Source organism: Gavialis gangeticus, unplaced genomic scaffold (assembly GCF_001723915.1).
Source record: "Gavialis gangeticus isolate Ggan-Ray unplaced genomic scaffold, GavGan_comp1, whole genome shotgun sequence".
NCBI classification, from domain to species: domain Eukaryota; kingdom Metazoa; phylum Chordata; order Crocodylia; family Gavialidae; genus Gavialis; species Gavialis gangeticus.
In genome coordinates, this window is record NW_017729022.1 from 126874769 (window position 1) to 126896442 (window position 21674).

At 46.0% G+C, this 21674-nt stretch overlaps 2 protein-coding genes across 2 annotated transcripts in view; both read right to left on the minus strand.

Annotated features, from left to right (window-relative positions):
- Positions 1 to 20151, minus strand: part of KAT14 (lysine acetyltransferase 14) — a 24180-nt gene extending 4029 nt beyond the window's left edge. Inside the window, exons 1-9 of the mRNA XM_019516145.1 lie at positions 19615 to 20151; positions 17466 to 17584; positions 13962 to 14083; positions 11804 to 11985; positions 10791 to 11207; positions 9191 to 9753; positions 8349 to 8485; positions 7915 to 8090; positions 1584 to 1774 (exon numbers count right to left, since the gene is read on the minus strand). Of these exons, the coding sequence (XP_019371690.1) occupies positions 1584 to 1774; positions 7915 to 8090; positions 8349 to 8485; positions 9191 to 9753; positions 10791 to 11207; positions 11804 to 11985; positions 13962 to 14083; positions 17466 to 17584; positions 19615 to 19870 (2163 nt within the window). The 5' untranslated portion in view covers positions 19871 to 20151. The remainder of the gene's footprint in view (positions 1 to 1583; positions 1775 to 7914; positions 8091 to 8348; positions 8486 to 9190; positions 9754 to 10790; positions 11208 to 11803; positions 11986 to 13961; positions 14084 to 17465; positions 17585 to 19614) is intronic.
- On the minus strand, positions 20145 to 20691 carry PET117 (PET117 homolog). The gene has a single exon (XM_019516146.1). The coding sequence runs from the start codon at positions 20342 to 20344 to the stop codon at positions 20171 to 20173; it is 174 nt and encodes a 57-aa protein (XP_019371691.1). The 5' UTR covers positions 20345 to 20691; the 3' UTR covers positions 20145 to 20170.
- Positions 20692 to 21674: the final 983 nt, after the last annotated feature.

Below are 21674 nucleotides of genomic sequence, written 5' to 3' on the forward strand. Positions count from 1 at the left end.
GTGTGTTTGGGGTTTGTGGGGAGGTGTGGGGGGTATAGAGGTTTTGTAGGGAATGTGTTTGGGTAGATGTGCAGGTATGGGGTTTGTGGGGGCCTGTGCGCGTGAAGGGGTGGGGATGAGTGTGGGGGGGGTGTGGGTGCATGTGTTTGGTAGGGTGCGAGTGCCCCCCTACAAATGCCCCCCACTGCACATCGCCAACAGCAACAGCAGGCAGAGCCCCCCAGCGGCATGAAGTCCCAGCGAGCCCAAGGACTGCACCTGGTTGGGCCGCCGGCTCCACCGCACAAGGCTCACATGCCCAAGCTCCATGCCATCAGGGGGAGCCCTGTGCAACGAAGCCGGCAGTTCAGATCATGAGACTCGGCTCGGGCAGCAGGGAGAGGGGAGGAGCCAGCCCAGCTCCGTAGCGTGGAGCTCCACGCTGTTCCCCACAACCTGTGCATAGCAGTGAGCAGGGCCAGGCCGCCAGTTTCATCGCATGGGACTCCCCTCAGAGGCATGCGGCTTGGGCAGAGAACCTGGGAACTGCATGCAAGCCCCACACGGGCACAGCAGAGTCAGCCTTGGGCTGGACCAGATACAGTGAACTAGTAGGAACCCACCCACAGGCCAGATGAAATCACCTGGCGCACTGGATCTGGCCTGTGGGCTGTATTTTGCCCACCCCAGGTTTAACGCAACTAAAATATCCATTTCAAAGTCACAACTCAAGTTAAGTCAGGGTAGGCTTCCTGAATGTTCCTGTACAGAAGCCCTATAAATGCTAATACCCTTTAAATCTGATCCAGGGTACCAACATTTGTTCTTTATGTCAAACATAGCTGAATCTGAACCAGCAACTTAGGCCCTGAGCAGGTAAATCGGACTTCTCTGGAAAACCCCAGAGACCTTGTAAAATCAGTTGCAGTCACAGGTTGCAGCTCTCTGAGCCAAGACATGTCTGCCCTCACCCTGGTAATATTACCCTGGTTCCAATGCAGGGCAGCTCCTTGCCAAGCATGAGGCAATTACTTTCAGGCTTTAACCTTGGGGTTCTCCGTCTCAGGGCAGCTCCATGTGTGACTGGTAGATGTGAAAGATTGTATCCAGATTATGCAGTGGTCAGCAACTGGGATAGCTGCTCTGACACGACCCCTAGGTGGAAGGAAGGCAGCAGTGGAACCTCCCTGTGTTTGAAACTGAGATTAGCTCAGACAGCGCATACTACAGCATCTCCTCTCTATATCCAATATTTGCGATATTGCTGTTGTATCAGCAGCTGGTCACTGATGAGCAAATCAGAATTTAGCCCAAATAAATACAAGGTTTAGATCATGCTGCTAATCTGACCTGTCCTATTCCTATTTGAAAAAGTCCTTTCAACAATTGCAATTTCCTATAATGATTTTTCACTGTATAAATTCCCTTGGGGCTGAAAACAGCTCTCCCATGCTACTGAGCAAACAAATGAACAATAGGTGGGAAAGGAGAGAGAGAGACAGAAGGAAAGAAATAGCACTCCTGACCCTGTGCTGTTTGCATTTGTATACAAGAGGGAGGACAATGCTGGGCCTGTATCAGGGGAAGGGGATCTTTTTTACTACCTGAATCAGATGGTAGATCATAAAAGTTGCAATCCCTGCTCTTCTCCACTCAGGGTGAACGAACAAAAAAGAGATGTAAGCCTCGTTGTATTTCACATCCGGCACCATGAAACCAAAGGCGATGATGACTTTTTTGTAAAGGACGACAACACTGAAATCTGGATACTGCAGGCACTCAGACAAATCAATCCCTACAGGGGGCAAGAAAAGCAGAGCTACAAAATACTGCAAACCAAAGGGAAAATGTTAATGCCACACAAAACCAAACAGGCAGGGCATCTGGGACTTCCATGGAAACTAACAGCCTTCTCAAAAGCATATGCTTTGCAGGAGAACCTGTTAGATCCCTTTCTTTTGTTTTCATTTTCAAACTCTGTGCACAGAAAGATGCTATCGACCCAGCATATAATGGCATGAAATGTCACTGTTGCTACTGGCTTTAGCCCACATGTAGAGGAAAATCCTCTACAACAGTGGTTCTCAACTGGGAGTCCACAGCCCCTGAAGGGTCACAAGTAGGTGCTGGGGTCCGCGGGGGCTTCAGATCTGGTGTGATCATGATCTTTGAAGTCGGCTGGGCAGCCCATGCCAAGGCTGAGCCTACTGCCAATGCTGCCACCAGATTCACGGAAAAATATGCAATTTCTCCTTTAAAGGAAAAAAACATGGGAAATTGCGGGTTTCCCCTTCTAGTTTGGCAGCATTTCAGCCTGCAAGGGTATGCTTGGGGCTACAGGGAACGGGAGGGGGCAGATACAGCAAGGGGCACATGGCAGCCAGGCAACTGTGGAGAGCAGCTCCCACAGCTCCCTACAGGTAAGGAGGGGAGGGGCACATGCCCCTACCGCCCCCCATACTTGTGCCCACAGTGGGCATTAGGCTGCACCCTGGCCAGACAGGCCAGAGGGACCCAGCACAGGAGAGCAGAGCAGGGCAGTGAGACTTGTTGCCGCTACCACAAGAACCCTGAAGGGCAGCCTGAAGGGAGCAGCAGTGGCTGGGCCATGCCCTCCCCTGCCCCACACCCCCATCACTGGTGTGGGTTGGGAGTTAGGGGCACCAGCAGGGCTGGGGGGCTGTGGGTTGGGAGTGAGGAGCACCAGTGAGGCCAGGGGTATGCAGGGTATCAATGAACAGCACCAGCAAGTTGGGAAACAGGGGGGCCTTGAGTCCAAACAGGCTGAGAAATGCTGCTCTACAGATCTTGCAGGACTTGGTGCTGAGAAGTGTAAATGGATTTACACCCAAAACACAAAGATCAACATTAAATTTAAAGTGTCATCTGCTCTACAAAGTGACACCACCTTCACTGAGGGCTCAATTACCTAGCCATTATGATGATGCAAGTATACACATATAGACTGTTAGCAGGGGCTACCTGACCAGCTGTAATTTCACAGGCTGGCTTGCCTCATGGTACCTACTCCACATGCCCAAAGCCATCCAGCACTTGCCTACATAGGGAGTCAGTGCAGAGTCATCATTACAGTCCAAATTCACATCTTCCTTTAAATTAGAGTTGCTTTTCTATGTAGGCATGCCCTAAGATGTGAGACAGTTAAGAATCAGGCCCCAAGCGTTTCCTCAATTGCGGATCATAAATCAACCTAAGGATGGTGACAGTGGATAGATGTGCGAAGCCAAAACAATGAGGAGACAGGATACAGTTTTCAGTGACAATTATTATTCCTGATCAGATTCAAAACATCACACTGCAGTGGGAGTAAACAAAAGGATTAATCAGTCAGTCACTTTCTTGAGAGAGCTGGGTGGAGAGGGATTCAAGAGATAGAGAGATGATGGGTGTTAATTATCTCAAGGCTGCAGTTTACTGTGAAATGACTCAGAGCTTGTCTGTACAGGAACACTGTAGTGCTCTAAACAGACTGGTACAGGTGAAATGGTATAAATCCCCCAGTGTGCATTTATACTTGTATAAAGGTCATTACCTCAGGGCACAGACACAATCTTTCACAAGGTAAAGTGGGAGTGGGGCTTTACTGTGTGTCAGCTGCTCTGTGGTAACTGATGGCATGCATGTTCCTGCCCCATGGTAACATGAAGTACAGTCCTTCTATACCAGCATAGTTCCCTTTCACTGAGGGCACTCTCCGTCCCTCCTATAGAAGCTGGCCTGCTGGGCAGCCAAGAATACATGAATCTTGGGGCCAGAAAGAGAGCACAAAGAGGGGACCACACTCTGTAGCCTTGTGGTTAAAACACTTCCTGAGTTCTAGTCCCTGCTCCATGAAATGTTTATACATTACAGAGTCCTTGGAGAAGACACCCCTTCTCTGCCATGACTGCAAGGTGAATGAAAGTGGCTGCAGCTGCAGCCTTTGTGCTGAAGCCAATAGGCTTTTTTACACATGCAAGCACCTCAGAGGCGCTTTAGTTCAAAAGCGCACCGCTGCCATTTTCTGTGTGCTGACACGCATTTCGGCACTTATACAACCACACTCGTGGCAGTGCCTGGCATGTCAGCTCACATGCAAAGCAGACTCAATTAATCAAGTCTGCTCCAAAGCAACAGATCTCCGGCACACTGCAAGACAAAAAAGTATGTGTATAAATGCTCAATTAGGCCGGTACACATTCCACGTTCTCAAAGCTAACGTAACAAATTGGGCCCTGTTGCAGATGTAGGAGCTGCTCTGCCTAGCATCTAGCTCAATGGTTCTCAACCTTCTTAGACTTATGGCACCCCTTGAAAATGCCAGATCTTAAATTTTCACTTATTTTCTGACTACAGAAAAGTAATAGGGCAATTCTTCTGTTGCAAAGGATTCAAACTGACCATGACAGTTCAGCATGTTTTTCACACTCCAGATTCCTGTTTGGAATTTCTGGGTTTACCTGTTTAGTCTGTGAATCACATTTGCACACCTAACAGTGTTAGCACTGCATGGCAACCCATGACACCCATGAAAGGATCTCAAGGCAGCCTACAGCACCCTGATTAAGAATCTCTGATTTAGATCCTCTACAGCCCAGGCAGGCATGAGACTCCTAGTTACTCAAATAGAGGCAGTTCTGCATAGGTACAGAAGCACCTGGGGAACTTCAAAGCCCAAAAGTGAGTTCAGACAATTCCAGGGTGGGAGATGCTGAGTGGGAGTTTTTGGATTGCCATTTAGGATTTAAGCACCCAAGTCCTTCTTTGTATCTAGCCCCTGAACCAGAGGAACGTGTAACATTTTCAATTCATGCACTATTTTTCATTGGGATAACATCCGCCCACAGGTGCACAAGCCCTTATTCTCAGATGTGCTTGGACTGGTGCAAAGAACCTTCCTATCCATATCATTGCACCTCTGGCCAAAACAGGCCTTTGCAACAAAAACAAGGTAGCCTCAACTACAGAGAAGGGATGCTTGAAGCCCAGACAGGAGGCTGGTGCATGCTGTGGTTTTTTGATGCCTGGTGGACAGAGTCTGTGAAGGGGTGGACCCTCTTGTCCCCTTGTGCCATTACATTAGCTGAGGGAAGGTTCTCAGATCCTCATCATGTGTCACCTGATTTATTCAGGACTTGGGGTCACAACAAACACCTTTCTACATCATGGGGGAGGCTGTCATGAATGTGCTCAGCTTCTAATATAAATCAGAAAATATTTCATGTTTTCTCAAACACCTTGTATAGTGGACTATGGAGCTCTGATTCTAACTGGTGCTTTTTGGTGCTACTGCAGTGCAAATAATAGCAAGTGATTATCACAAACCAAAGCATGCTGCACAAACCAAACATTTGCTTTTGAACATAGGCCTGTACTGCCTCTGTATTCCAAAGAAATAGTTTGCAGCATTATAAAGGCTGATCCAAGCAGGAGATCAACATTATCATTATTACTCCAGTACTGCCTGGAACCTCCAGTTGGGATTGGTGCCCCTGCAGGAGCATGCTTATTGTAACAGACAGTCCCCTCTATCCAAGAAGCTCACAGTGTAGACCAGGGGTGCTCAACCTCCAGCTCGTGGGCCAGATCTGGCCAGCAGGGCTCCCCATGGCTCCAGAAATTTGGCAGTGGGAGAGCAGTGGCACCAATCCTCTGCTGCTAAATCTCCAGATCCATGAGGAGCATAACAAGAAGCCCCTACCCTGTTATGAGGAGGCTGGCAATGAGTGCAGGATGGAGGGTGACACAGATAACAAGCTTACTGGAGACACCAGCTCTGGTGTGAAAGAGCCAACCAGGAGAGTGGAAGAGGGACGCTGACTCATATAAGCTGCCTCCCTTGTGAGTAGTGGGAGAGGGAAAGGCAGGAGCAGTGTAACGCAGCAGACTGCAAGACAAAATCCTCCAGTGACAGGCAGCAGCAAGAAAAAAAGCTGGTCTGTGCCTGAGGCAGGCCAGAAACTGAGAAAGGCACTACCAGGGGGCTCTAGTGGTAAAGTGGGGTAATCCACAGCCATGGTTTAGGACTTCTGTGTTTCTCAGAGCCTATGGGCTGATGTTTATGTGTGGACCTGGCGTGGGAATAGCCTGTGTTGTAGCCAGAAGGCTTGCTCTTTCATTATAGTTTGGCCTGGTGGTTTGTGGATGGGACTAAAGGTGACTAAGGGGAGGTAAGGAGGTACTAGTTGGCCTGGTGAGAGAGAAAGAGAGGGGCCAGAGGGCTAAAGGTCCCAGAGACAGAGTATGCATGCCAGAAGGCACAAAACAGAGAAGAGCTAGGGGCATCTGAGAGAGCTTTCCCTTAGCAAGGGATTGCAGATAACCCTTAATGGAGGGAGGAGGAAAAACAAGATTACGGTGACATTGCGTGCTCCTCCACCACTCAGATGATGGGTAGTCAAAAGTAAAAATGGCAGAGCCTCGCAGACTGGGGCTTGCCTCGGGGAATAAGTCAAAAGGAAATTCCAGAGAGGAAAAAAGGATCAGATTGTAAGCAGACAAGATCCTGACAATCCTAAAACACCATGACAGTGTCTCCTTAAAGAAACTCAAGCTTGAAGAGGAAGGGAAGCCCACTGGGTAGATGGATAGATTTGTTTTCCCAAGCCACCAAAAACCCACAGACTCCCCACCCCCATGAAAAAACAAAGACATGGCAGGAGGGTAAGGAGAGTGAGGTTGGACAAAAGACCACTGGAGAACAAACAGATTCACTCTTGATACTCATGCTGGGACTACAGACTCTGGGCCCTGAGTACTAGCTCCAACAACTGATCCCAGCCCACAGGGCTGGGTGGAGGCAGTACCAGGCCTCAATCCCAGTGTGGGGGCCTGGGAGGGTGTGGTGCTAAGCCCCTGGGACCCAATCCTTGTGCAAGAGGGTGGGGGTGGGGAACCAGCCCCCAGAACCCAATCTCAGCATGCAGAGGGTGGGAAGGGAAAGTACCTGGGCCCCAAGGCCCAATCCCAGCACACAGGAAATAGGAGGAAGCAGCGTTGGGCTCCCAGAGCCCTATCCCAGCACTGAGAGCAGGGAGGTGTTAGTGCCAAACCTCATTCAGCACTCAGATGGGCCCCATGCCACCCATGAGGCCAAAAGGTTGAGCACCACTGGTCTAGACAGATGATACAGATAAAATAAATAAAAAGTAGAGCTCTGGCCTCTACTTTACCAAAAGGGACCTGAGGCACAGAGAAAGGAAGGACCTTGCCTAAGGTCACACATATAGTCTATGACCAAGCGAGGAACTGTACCCAGATCTCAAATTCCAGCCTTATACATAAAGGCCTTACAGTCACAAGGGCCTACTCTACACTGCCTCTGCTGCTGACACTTCACATCAGTCAGGCCCCTAGAGTAGATGCTGCTCTGCTTGCAGTTTTTCTCTTGGCAGTTCACCAGCTCCCCTCAGTAGAAGCAGTTCTGCTGGCAGAGGCCATCTGCCACCAGAGCTTTGTACAAAGCAGAGGTGTGGCTAGTAGGGCTACATTGGCTACTTTTTATACCCCTTGACAACACAGGCAAAGCCTGGAGGGAAACTTCCTTCTGAAACCAGTAATAAAGCAAGCCGGTGTCTCTCTTCTATTTTATGGTCCCGATTCTGCAAAACACTCAACGAATGCTTAATTTTAGGCATGTGAGTAGCCCTGCTGACATCAATGGGACTACACACGTGCTCAAAAATACAGCGCCTGCTTAAGTGCTGTATTAGTGAAGGCATAGGGCTAATTGTCTGCCTTGGACAGGTCTCGGAAAAGAAAGGCTAACACTTCTCCAGCAAGGGCCATCTCACTGAGTGCCTACTGGATAAATCAATGCATCTGTAGAATAACAGAGTCAGGCAAATACTAACTGAAGAAAAAGACCTGGCCCAAGACATTTTTTTAAAACAACCTCCTCCTTTCCAGAAAACTGAGTATTGTTGGGAATCCTACCAGGCCAGAAGAATTCATGGCACATTGAGTTTATAGTGGGGATGTGGTTAGGGCGAACGTAGCAGTAATCAATGGGGGCTTCGGGCTCAGCCTTCCAGTTGGGATCATTCTTATACAAATGGGCACGGATTTCTGCCAGCAGCTGGAGTTTAGGAGGCTTGGTCTCATAATCACGCCTGCCAGTGGAACAAACACAAACAACAACATTAAAGACAAATCAGTAACATTATCATCACTGCTGAACGTTTGCTGCCCACTCTTCTGATGGGGCTCCAATGGCCCCAAGGTATCTTGCCTTCTATTTGTGGGAAAAATTGTGACCACCCAGACAAAAATCCAAGCTGATTATCAGAAACCAGGTTGCTTTTGCAATTCCAAGCACTTGGGGTCAGTCTGCTGTAAAGGAGGTGAAATTCAGCATCTAGCAAACATACCTGATGTAAGGTTTGAGAACACGAGATGTGTAAGGACTGACAATACTGTGGTCTGTCAATAGGTCTTCTGAGCCAACCAGTCGGTACAAGAACTTTGTTGTCTGGTGCCGATATCCCTTCATAGCAGGCAACACAGTCTTTATAGCAAGACAAAAGAACAAACACATCATGGATGCCAGATTAAGCAAAGTCACATTCAGTAACTTAATGTCTGGAACTGAAAGCAGAGGGAAAAATCTCCTTATAATTAGGGTTTCCCCCTGTATAACAGGAAGGTCTGGCACCTTCAGGTTGGTGGTCTAGCTCCGAGTTCTCTCTAACTTCAGAACCTGATCCTGTAAGATGCTGAGTGCATCAGTCACCCACTGAGGTCACAATGAATGCCCGTTCTCCTGCATGGCAAGAAAACACTGCAGTGTACTGACATGGGCACTGATAATAAACTGTTTAAGCCAGGGGTGGGCAGGATGCAGCCCACCAGGCTATTCTATCCAGCCCACGGGACTCCTAAAAAATTTAGAAAATTAATATTTATCTGCCTAGCTGCCTGTCATGCGGCACTCGATGGCTTGCCAAAACTCAGTAAGCGGCCCTCCGCCCAAAATAATTGCCTGCCTCTGGTTTAGGCAGAGTCAGGACATGGTGACAGAACCAGCAGACATCTGTATTTTACTAAGCATTACCCAATAGTGGGCTTGGGAGGATACTCACATGGGTACAACCCAACTGTAAAATGAAGCTCATTCATGAGAGCCAGCCTCTGCAGCACGATGGCTGCACCTTGTAGCAGAAGTCCCAAAATGGCTGGCACAGAGAGTTATCTAGGGGCTGTCAACACTCACCTGGTACCTGTCCAGGATTCTGAAGTCCTGGCTAGTAGTTCTGTATGTCGCTTGGCCTGCAGGAGGCCTGGAAACACCTCCTTCTTTAGCTCCGTAAATCCCATCAACCAAGAGCAGTGCAGCATTCACAACCTGGTCCAGGTCAAAGAGTGGCAGCCCCCTTTCCCGCTTGGCCTGTCGGACTATCAACTTGCGCCTCAGCCTCCGAGCCTCTGGGGTCATGCTTACAGCATTGGGACAGGCCTCCAGTCTTTTCAGAAGCAGCTTTTCTTCATAGATGCTAACAGACGTGTGCTTTGGTGCTTTGGGCTTACTGTCTTTCTCTAGCTGGGTTTTCCTCTTGTCTCGCGCCCTGCCCTGCAGGGCTGCATTTGAATCTTCAGCATCTTCACTGTCACCTTCCATCCTTTCTGCTTTTTCCTCCTCACTCTCTACCTCCTGCTTGATCTGCTCAGGTGTTTTCACCTTCTTTCTGCTTGTGATCATGGACCCAGGCCCACTGGGTGGGGGCAGGTACTCAATACCTGGATCTATGACTCCATCACCTTCCATCTCCTCATCATCTGTATAGAAGACCAAAGCAACTTAGGAGAGACATGCAAATGTAATAGCAGTTTGCTGCTGTTTAAGTGAGGAAGAAAATAACACGGAATTTACCTGTAAGCTTCTGTCTGTCCTTTATTTTGGGTCTTATCTTTTCAAAATGTGAAGTGATTTTAGGCCAAACTGGAGACATCTTAATGGGAGTCCAGTTTTCAGAAGGCACAGAGCACTGATTCTTTAAAAATTAGGCCCTTAAGGGGTCTTGCAGTCTGGTTCCCTAGAATGAGGGTGTCCCAAATCATTAGTCTCTTAAAAACTTACCTTCAAATTTTTGTTTTCTGTTTTAAAAGGGAAACACTTTAAATCCTGTTTTTACTTGGTTGTTTTCTTGAAAGATCCTAACACGAAAACTAGTGTAATGAAGTGCAGGTGCTGAACCAACAGAGATTATGGACCAGATCTCTAGCTGGTATAAACTGGAGAAATTCTATTTAAGTTATTGAGACTATCCTGAGTTACACTAGCTGAAGAGCCAGAACTGGCCCAACTAGTCTGTAAAACCCTTGCTTGCAATGGGTTGTACTTGACTTCATTAATTCTCCCACTGATTTCAATCAGACTATTCCTGGAATAAAACTCCCTTCATTTTGAGTAACATGACCATTATCTGAGCTAGAATTAGGATCTGTTAACTGAGGATGTTATGTCTGTATTCAAAGAAAAGCACATATCCCTGATCCTATATAAATGTATAAACTTTCTTGCCATTGCAGTTAACACTGGGAGTAGAACTTGAAGCAGGAATTTCTGGGGGAAAATTCTTCATAAACACAGAACAGGGAATGTCACCTGAATGGGATCATGTGGTTTCTTCCAGCTGTAGTATCTATCATTGTGAATTTAGATTTTCATGTAATTCAGAAACAGGCTTCATTCTTCATCATTGTCCATCTTGCTTTGAAATGAAGCAAACTGCCTGTTCTTTCCTCAACGTGAGTTCTATTGTCAGAAAATTGCACATCACTTCCCATTAAACAAAAAATGTGGTATCTCTTACCATGAAACAAGGCCTGTGGTGGCATGACATCTGGGATGAGATCTGCTTCTGAGAGCAGGCTAGGAGTGGCAGAATGAGAGGCCGGTGTCCCAGGAGCAGAGAAGTCCAGCGAAGGAGATGGAGATGGGCTGGTCAGAGGAGTACGATCTGAGGAGCTCAAGGAGGAAAAGTCAATCACCTCTCCCTTCTCCAGAACCAGGTCAGGACGGCGGCCTCGGCTGGTGAATTTGACAGGGGTGGAGGAAGTGCTCCGGTCCAAGAAACCAGCTGCCTCCTTCTGTGCTCTCCTGATGTCCTTGGCTTCCTGTGTGCGAGATCGTTTCTCCTTCAGCTCTATGGCCGACTCTACTGGGTTGCGGCTCACTCGTTTCCGAAGCCCCTCCACTGTAATGATGGGATCCAGAGGTGGTTTCGAAGCTGCCAGAAAACAAAGACAAGTTTTAGTTCAATAGGCCCAGGGCTGCCAAGGTCTTGTTACTCTTCCTCTGCAGCCATGTGAACTCATTTTGGTAGGAGTCTTCAAGAATGGGTTCAAGCCATTGATGAAACTCATTCTTGTGCAAGGCATCCAGCAGAACATCTAGGTACCACTGAAGCCCTCTCTGCCCAGGAGTAGCTTTCACCAATGTGAATAAAACAACAAAAGAACAGAAAGCCAAGGAGACCACAGACAAAGAAACTGCTAAATTTCATATACAGGAAAACATTCCAAAGGACCAATGCCCTTGGTTCCTTCCAAACACAGCTTGGGCAAGTATACTACAAAAAGGGTATAAAAGACCATGCGTTGTAAACCCGGAGTAACTCCTTTGAGGTTGGCTGTTATGGTGTGGGACTAGGATAAAAAAAGAGGAAAAAAATCAGCCCCTGTAACATTCAATGCACACATACAAGCGTGCATGTGTGCATCCGCACATGCACTGATGTGCCCTTTCCATGCGTCACCTCATATCTTCAAATGCATCTAACTCTGCCCCAGCCACCCCTCCTCACACCATCATCACAGCAGTTACCTTTGGCTTTCAGTGCTGATGCTGACAACTTTTCTCCCTCAGGTTTCATTGTTGGAGGCTTATTGTGAACAAGTTTCCACCACCCCGGTTCTCCAAATTCCTGTGCCCCCGAGCGGAAAAACAAGGGGCTCCCCACAGAGAGACAGCCAGCAACAGTGCTCCACCATGTTGAAGTCTTTTTCCTAAGGCAGGAGAAAAGAAAATGAGTGATAGGCCTCCATTCACCAATAAGGTTTTAGTAGCACTTCCTTCTCCCTCCCCAAAAACAAGCCACAGAAGATGCTCATGTATTCTTTGCATACTCTGATGGAACAGTTCATTTGGTTTCCAGATTTCAGCTTTCAGACATGTACTTTTCTTGATTTCTAACACGCCACTTCAAGAGGGAACCTGGGACACCAAGTCAGCAGACCCAGGCTAGAATTTATGGGTGATTTATTGTTCACCCTGACAATCAACTCTGCACACAGGACACTGCAGATATTTGATATTTTATTCTCACAATATCAAACATGGTGAGCTGACAAGTAAAGAGATGATTTTCTGAGCTGTTAGTACCACGGTCTTTAAGACATTCATATTAAGAAATTCTACAGCCACAGAAAAGTCCATGGCTCTTGCTGCAGCAAGAGCCAACAAAGACTCTAGCCTGTTCTCCTGAATCACTAACAAGTCAGCACAACTAAGAAGAGGCTAAACCTAGTTTGTTAGAGTCAATAGATAAGATCCAGACTATAAAAGGGAAAAGATCTGCTGAATAAGTTGTGTTGTTATATGGTCTCTTTTCAGATCGATCTTAGTTAAACCCTTGGAATTCTTGATTTCAGTGCATTTTAGCAGAGTCTTTCACTGTAGGACAAAATGCCTGGGACAAGACCCTACGGGGGCTGAGATGCTGGAGTGATACTGTCCACTGAAACTCACTACCATGAGTCAAGTGCCCAGGCACATCCCGTATTGCACGAGACAGTCATTCCTAAGAATGGGATTCACTAAAGCTAAGACATGGAGCAGAAAGACACCTATGCTCCCCAGTCTCCTGAGTGCTGTGAAGGTGAAAAGTAAGAACCCCTCTCAAAAGCAGTTAGGAGCCTAACTCCAAGAAGAGGAAAGAGTCCTACCTTGGTTCAAACTGCAAGCTCTCTCATAGAACCATGCTCACAGAAAACCCAAGAAACACAACACCTTATGGCCACCAGCTCAATAGTCATGACGTACTCAGGAGACCCATTTTCAAATCCCCACTCTGCCTGTTATGGAGCAGGGACTTGAATTCATGTCACCCAGAGAGTGCCCTGAAGGTTACTGGACTTTTGGCATTCAGTCTCTCTGGGTGAAGCTGTTCCACTCAATATACATAATCACTGAGCTAGAAAAAACAAGTCCAAGAAGGGCAGACAGCCCCTCTAGATCAGGAGAGGGCCCTTCCTGGGGATGTGGGAGACTCCAGTGCAAGTTATTGTTCAAAACAATATTTATTCAGCACATAAGTAAGGGTAGAAATGTAGCTGCTTAAGGACTGCAGGTGGTGGCACAATTCAGTAACTCCTGAATGTCTATTCTTGATCCAATACAGTTTGTGTAGTCTGCTCCTGCTCCAGGGACATGTTGAAGAAGGACCAAATTCAATGGGCATGAGGGCCTTGCAAGAACTTGTGGCCTGTTTTGGGGAAAGGAGGCTGGTGCTGGCTCATGCCAGGGAAGGGCTGCAAAGTTCTGGTGATACCAGCAGAGGAGAAGAGATCCTCTTCCTCCCTTTTTGGTGGTAGTGTCCCTCATTCAGACCTGCACAAATGAGATCACAGGCCCTATGTGTGCAGAGATCATGAAGAGAGGTAGACACTTTAAGGATCTGATTTAGGACATCTTATACAGAAATGTAGCTCAGAAAAATCACAAAGAAATACACAGGTCTTTATCTACCTCTGCACAATACTCTTTTTCTCTGTCACTGTCACTTTTCATTTGTCCCCAAAAGGACCCTCTTTATCCTTGTTTGACCCCTGTGTATCAAACCCTCCACTGTCTTCCTTCTACTCAACCCTCAATTGAACAAACAGAAATATCTCTATATAACCTGGGATTCCTGTTCTCCAGTTGAGTAACACAATTGTCGCCAACTCTGGTCTCCATCCTGACATAAACATAATGGCTTTACCTGTTCCCTAGTAAGAAAGTCCAGTGTTTCTCAATAAAAGCACATATATCTTCTTTCCACCTAAAATACCCTTGACGGCCAGTTCCTTCCAGAGACAAGTTGTACATTGCCAACATGACAACCTGGAACGCAAAAGAAAACACTGGATTCAAATATTGTGTCTAAAGGGGAAAAGTCCCCTTCCCCTCCTAGCTTATTTTACTTAGTTATACAAAGCTTTTAACTGAACCACACCAATCTGTGTAGACCTTGCTGCATTTACTCAATTGCCCATCGTACTTCTCCTAAGGATTCCCCCCGCCAAAGGAATCCTGAGCCATCTAGTTATGTGCTTTACAGTCTTCTACACAGTGGGAATGGCAGAAAGGGGCTGCAACTCAACTGAAAACCTGTATGAACATGTGTGGGGAGGCGGAAATCTGTCCAAAGAAAAGGTAGGCAGCAAGCATTCCACTTGGCTCATCTGTTACAAATATGAAGACCAGGGTCTTTGTAACGTCTCTTGATAAGAATCCAATAGAAAAGAATGGGCTATAAAATGCATAGATCATTCTGCTCATGAATCGTATTCCTCGAGTACAATCCATTTACAGGGTTTTTTGTTGTAGCTGTGTTGGTCTAAGGACATAGGCAGGCAAGGTTCTTTGGGTAGATGTGATATCTTTTATTAGACCAACTGAGTACAGCCTCCCTTACTTACCTTTGGCCTCCCCCCCACCTCATTTCCCCCCTCCCTTCCCTTCTCTACCTTTTGTTTTCCTAATTTCCATCTATTTACATTCTTACTGACATCCTGTCACACTTTTAACTTCTTTTATTCCTTGGAGTCTCAGAACAGCAGAGACTCCCTATGCCCAAAGAAAGGTGACTGCGCCCAAAAGCTTGCAAAATCTATTTACAGAACATTCATATGCACCACAGATGTCCACTGGACTTGCTAAAGGCCAAATTAAAGTAGTTGCGAAAAGCCAAATTAAAGTAGTTGCTAATGTCAGTCTCTCCAAAATGACAAACTGCCAGTTACATTAAGCCCTTCTGGTCTGGAATGTAAACACCAATGCTGAGGCTAGGGCTGGAGCCTGGTACAAGCTGTTCAAATGCTTCAGACACTGTTTTCCAGTGGAACTGATTCTCCACATCCTTTGAGCTCTGAACTCCAAGTCTGGGGGGATGGTCTCCTATCAATGCACTAAGGGATGATAGCTTCATGCCCGTTAATGCTTGTGGGAGAAAAATACTTCCACCCTTCGGCTGATTTTCCAATACATCCCTTGCTAGTTGGAATATGCTGCTCTAGAACAGCGGTGCTCAACCTCCAGTGCATGGGACCATGACATCTGTCCCATCGGACTCCCCAAGGGCCTAGAAATTTGGAGAGAGGGAAGCAGATACAGCAACTGCCGCTGCCATTGCTTCCCCGCCATCAAATTTCCAAATCTGTGGGAAGCCCCATGAGATAAATGCCACAGTCCTGGGCACCAGATTGCACCTGCATGCAAAGTCAGGCTGCAGCCAGATCTAGTGTGAAGGGCTGGGCCTGTGCACAGGATTGCTCTGTGGCTGGATCCACTGCACAGGGCTGCTCCATGGTCAGATGTACTGCATGGGGCAGCGATGACATGCTGGATTGCACTCATGGCCCAACACTGTGTGCCAACTCCACACTGGATTCAGTCCATGGGATCTGGTCCATGGACTAACCCCATGTCACTCATCAGGCTCACAGGGCCAGAAAGTTGAGCACCACTGCTCTAGATGCTTATGCATTGACCCCACCATGCAACAGTGTCCCACCAATGACAGGAGACTGGTCATAGCTTTAACATCAGTTTTTTGTTTTTTTTTTAAGTGGGTAAGATCAAATGTGTGCAACACATCACTCTCACCCTAAGCCCAGAAATCTATTCCCCCATTCCTTCCCCAAGACATATCGCTACTTCCCTAAATTTCACTCCACATGTGCCTTCAGCTGGTGGAAATCTGGGAAGCTGCATTTTCTTTGCCTTCTCTTCACCTCTCTTTACTGTTGTCTCTGCCTTTTTCTCTCTTCCTCTTTGTCAATCTTAGTCTGTGCTAGTGGAGGCTGACAGCAGCAATCACTGGACCAGACTCTCTGGGGTGGCTAAGCAGACCTCACTATGGGAGGGTGACAAATCTTTGTATTGCTAGGGAATTACCTGGAAGCACCAATCCTGATATAAATTCAGGCTGTTCTTTCTGTGTCCTGCCTGCTGCCAATGAACCCAAAGTATATGGGTGCCCTGGCCATATAGTCTGTCCTGGGTGATGCCAGAAAGCAATGTAGAAACTACAAAAGAAGGTCTCAACCACTTGAGTCAGGGAATTCCACAAGCAGGTGGATCTGCCAGCTTTGGTCTGCTTAATGCTGGCAGACCAACACAGAGCAGCCCTCAGACACCGTGGGGCTAGCCTTTTCAATATTATTCCCCACTTTGCTCAGACATGCACCATCTTACAGACCTCTGGCCACATTTGAAACTTTTACAGATGTCCAGCAGTGGACCATCAGCAACTGAAAGCAAAATGGATATTGTTAATAAGCCACACTATAGAATGCACCACTGCTCTCTTGAGAAGCAAAGACAAGTGCCTCAGTGCCACAGCATAATATATGCTGGTTGAAATCCCTCACAACAGTGATTATTTGTGATCCAGAGGTAACTGCACTCAGGTCTGCTTTGTGACACAAAAACAAGCTCCCAATCACAGCTTCTGAACTGGCTCGCTCCTTCCCTTCCCCTCCCCAAATCAGAAGAGAAGGGAAGCGAAGCACTCCAGCAGTTATGCACACTTGGTATACATCAGCCTGACTCAGTCCTATGAGAACTGAGTAAATAGCCCAACCTTGCTTAAAGCTAAAGGTGAAGAAAACCTTCAGAGCTGTGATTTTCATTAAGATATTAGTGTTCTTTATTTCAAGCACAGCCAACCTAAATCTATGAAATCCAAACCTAAACTCTATATCATACAAGGAATCCCTTCTAAGAGGCATGACTATCAAACTTACTGTTACATAAATCGGAGATTACCTGACTAATGCACATATAGAAGTGACTAAAATAGTAAATCCCACAAAGATGACAGCTAAATGTACCGCTATACTAGAACTTACTACAGCCATGGACAGCCAATAAGCTTTTGCTTCCAGTGAGATGGCATGCTTTTTGTTCAAACATCACCCTCTTGGTGACTTTTGCTTTGCCCAAAAAGCCAACAGCAAAAATTACATTTTCTTTGCTTTTTCAAACTGGCATGCAGTGGTACTGAGTAGCAGTTTGGGTCTTATGACGATCTTTCTGATCTACTCACAAAATGTCAAGTAGATAATTAACAATCCTCAGAAAACTCACTTTGAAAGCTCCTGGATACATTTCTTTGCCTCCTATATCTGACCTCCTAATGTCTAGGACTTGTGTGTACAGTTTAAACAACAAGTTTTGAAGGTCTTATTGTTCTTCTACTAGAAAGAAGATTTTTACTTACTTGCTGCCATGTCAGTCTCAGTCGTTCAAACTGTTCTTTCCCATCTTCTGAGCAATCAGAGCAAGTAAACCTGAAAAAGTTATCTCCCTTGAGATAACTGAGTTGTTCTCTCAACTGACCTAAAATGAATAAGGAAAAGACCTATGCCTCAGTTCTTTTTGAAGAAAAACACTGAAAAGTAGATATGGATTCCCTACAACACCCTACAGGAACACGTTTCTCCTAAGCCACAGTTTAGCAACCCTGAGTGCTCATGAAAAGTTCAGAAACTGTGTGCGATGCTTAAAGTATAGATTCATTGTAGTTACAGAAACCAGCAGGAACCAATACAGAAACATATGCATTAAAGTAGGGTCTTCTACCTAGCTTTCAAATAAATTTAAAACTTTGCTAGACTTAGCTAGACCTTGCTACTTCCTCTGCCTTTTTTTACCTCCTCCCCAGTTCCCCAGGGTCTTCATAAAGGCGCCAGGTAGTCAAAAATGCAACCTGTGAAAGATGCCACTATAACCTGGTCTGTGAATATACGAGTCTTTCCTCACTTGCCATCTTTCCACAGCTAAGTAGTCCTCTAGCTCTTTTCACTGTCCACCCATCCACTGCATGTGAAGTTGTCAGTTCTTCTTTCTGCAGTCAGAGACCCACAGAGGTAGACCTTAAGATACCTATTTACCCATATTATGGAATTATTCTTTCTTTGGCACTACGACAGGGGAATGCTACATCCAGCTAGAAATAGAAGACGATACCAGGAAATAGCTGTTCTTGACTAAGGTTTATTCTTCTAGAGCCTAACTCAGGAAAGCATCTCAGTGCATGTTTAAGACCTTTTGCTGACCTTAAATATGTGTGACTTAACAAACGGCCTTGATTAATTTAATCATAAATATCATTAGCAAACAGGAACAGTAACTGTGTATATTTGGAATTTTTTAAAGTGCTTAAGGCAATCACCTAGTTCTCTTTTACTACATCGTTGACCCCAATACAGCAATTCACAATGTATTAGTGAAATACTAATAATAATGTTAATGAAACACTAGCTCTTGGCAAAAGCTATTGGTCATATTAGCAAAATTGCCAAAGGAATCCATCTCTGAACATACTTTTATCTGGTGTAAGTCACAGCTAGGATCACTGTCACTGAAAGACATCAGAGAAAAACATTTCTATTTCTGCACACTTGTGTCTGATCACATTCACTCTGTGGCCAGTTTCCCTTGCTGTTTGTATCTTTTATGCAAACAACAAAGCTTGAGGGTGGGAGGAATGGAAAATTGGACTGTAAAATAAAAAAAGCAGCAGCAGCAAGACTCAAGAGTCAGAGGGACCACCAGATGCTACTTTTAATTTATTGTTTTTTACAGACTAAATTTCAAGTTGACTGTGTCTCTTTAGTCATTTGTTACTAAACACCAAAAGAGAAATCCTGGCTCCATTAAAAGTTTATGGCAAAACTCCCCTTGACTTCACTGGGGATGAGATTTCCCTCCAAGGGTTCTGGCAGATTTTTAGCAAGATGTCTAGCCAAAGTAGTTGAAAGGCACAGACCCAGATTAAAGGGTTTGTTTTCTGCTCCCACAAATGGAGCAGTGCTTAAATTTTGGACAGTAACAGCTATTGTACTAGTACAGGGAGAAACCTAAACTCATTTCTGTTATGTTAAACAGATACCAGAGAATTAATTTAATCTGGTTAGCCCAAAATGCTTCTAAGGGACTTTATACTCTTCTGTGAATGCAAAAGTAAGTGCAGAGTATAAGGGAATAATTCTTATACATACCAACTGAGAGTTACTCATACCGGTCATACAAACAACAAATCAACCAGGAAAATAAAAATAATAACAACAGCAACTCTCTCTTATATAACACTTTTCATCAGTGGGTCTGAAAGTGCTTTATAAAAGGAGGTCAGACTCGTTATCTGCATTTTACAGAAGAGGAAACTGAGGAATTAAGAGATAAAGTGACTCAACCAGCATTACTCAACAGGCCAGAGGCAGAGATGCAAAGAGGACCCAGGTCTCTCAAGGTCCAGTCCAGTGCTCTTTCCAAGAAAAGAATATAGAATATTCACAAACACCCCCAAAAGCAAACACACAAAAAGAAAATGATCAAGGAAACAAAGGAAAGGCACTGTTACTTACTTGCTGGTATCCACTTCTGACACTTCTCACAGTAGTAGGACAACTCCTCCATCCAGGATGCATCCCCTTCATCACTGTTCAAAGAGTCCCCGCTTTGATCGTGGGATAAATCCACAGAGGCCTGATCCTCAGACTCGACAATAAGGAGAGTCTCCCCTTCCACCTCACCTTCCTCCAGACCTTCAGAGGTGGATGTCCTTGTGGCTTCATCATCATGACGGCTCATTAGCCCACTCATGTGAACATTACTATCCATCCCTTCTTCACAGGGAGAAAAAGAGGATAGTTTACATTACCAGGTCCCCCCCCTCCCAACGTTTAAAATATCAGCCACATTGGATAAACCAGCCAAGTCCCCCGCACACATAAAAATACTGAAGCCAGAAGGACCTTCTGTTTGCATTTACTAATGCCTGTAATTTTCTGTGCAGGATTAAAATTAATCTAGAGGAGATGGACTTTCAGTGACAACCTGTGTATATGAAAACACAAAGGCACAAGCAGGAGCAATCCCTTCTGTGCGTCTTCAGTGAAAACTAAAACTCCCGTTCTACATCTAGGATTGCTGGGGTCCTCTGGCCAGAGCCTGCCTGTCTCTTTCTGCTTCCAGATGCTTGGTCAAAATAATCTGTTCTTCTAAAAGGCGAATGTTCTCTTGTTTGCGACTTTGTCTCTCGAGGTCTCTGAGTACACCTTCACGCAGTCTCTGAAAACACAAGACATGGCTCATCACAATGCAGCCCGTGCTATATGTGACTAATCTCCATTTATGCTCCAATCCCTGTTGCAGGATGGCTAATCACTTAACAGTTGCAAATCTTTAGTTCTCCCTCAGTGACTTTATTTGTACCTAAATATAGGATCTGAGAGGTAGATGTTGATAAGCTGCTGGTAATGGGCCAAAACTACTCTCTGCTGACTTAGCTGTATGGTTTTAATGAGGGGAACCTAGTGACCAACCATCAACATTGTATATGGATAATTCCTGCAGCAGTGGTTCTTACCCTTTTTTAAACTCAAGACACCCCTCATTAGACTCAAGGTACTCCTGGGAAAACACTGTCTCTTAGTTTTCACTCATTTCTTGACTATGGGAAAATAAAAAAGCATTTTTTTTATTGCAAAGAACTCAGACAGACCACAACAGGTCACCATGCTGTTGACACTATGGATCCCTATTGGAAAACTTTGGGTTTATCTTGTGAATCATGTGTAGATGTCTGCATACCTAATAGTGCTGATATAGTGTGGTAACCCCATGGCACTCTTAAAATATATTGTGGCACCCTAGTTTAGAATCATGGTTTTACAGCAGGGGTCAGAAACCTTTGTAAGTTGGGGATCAGAACAACCCAGCTCCAGTCTGGGGCAGACCAGGTGGTTTTGGCAGAGAATCAGCAAGAAGGATGGAGTAGGACAGCAGGCACTGCTGCTGCTTCTCTAGTCCCTAGCCCTGGCTGGGGGACAAGCGCAGCTTCCAGCTGATGGGGAACTGTGCCAGGGCCAGACAGCTAGGAGATGTGTGCACCATCACAGCTCCATCCCCCTCCTTCCCCCACTCCCTGGCTGCAGCACAAGCACAGCTTCCAGCCAGTGGAAACTGAGGTAGGGGAGCTGAGCATCTGGAAACTGCACAACCCCAGCTCAGTTACACACTGACTGGAAGTAGCACCCATACTGCAGCTACGGGGGGCAGGGAGAAATGGCCACAAGATGGCCACAGCTTCCAGCTGCCCAACCCTAACACACCTCCTGGCTGCCACGGGCCAAGGCAAAACCCACTATTTCTGCAGGCCAGATCCTCTGGCTTCAGCCATTCATTGCCAATCCCTGATCTTTAGCATTACAGGAAGAGCCCTTACTCTACAGAAGATTGTGATTATTCCCTGCCTTTACCAAAATTAAACTCTGTCCCAAATTCCTCTCTTTGTGCTCCTTTGCTTGAGAAGAACTTGGTGGTGACCTGGAAGGATTTTAAGAGGACTTGTGTCATCTTCCACTTCTTTGTGATATACAAAACACAGACTGAAATGGCTGCTTCCTGCTTGTTTCTTACCCTT

Excerpts from the sequence above, each read along its gene's own strand:
- PET117 (XM_019516146.1), bottom strand. The coding sequence starts at position 20,344 with ATGAGCCATGTCTTGTGTTTTCAGAGACTGCGTGAAGGTGTACTCAGA.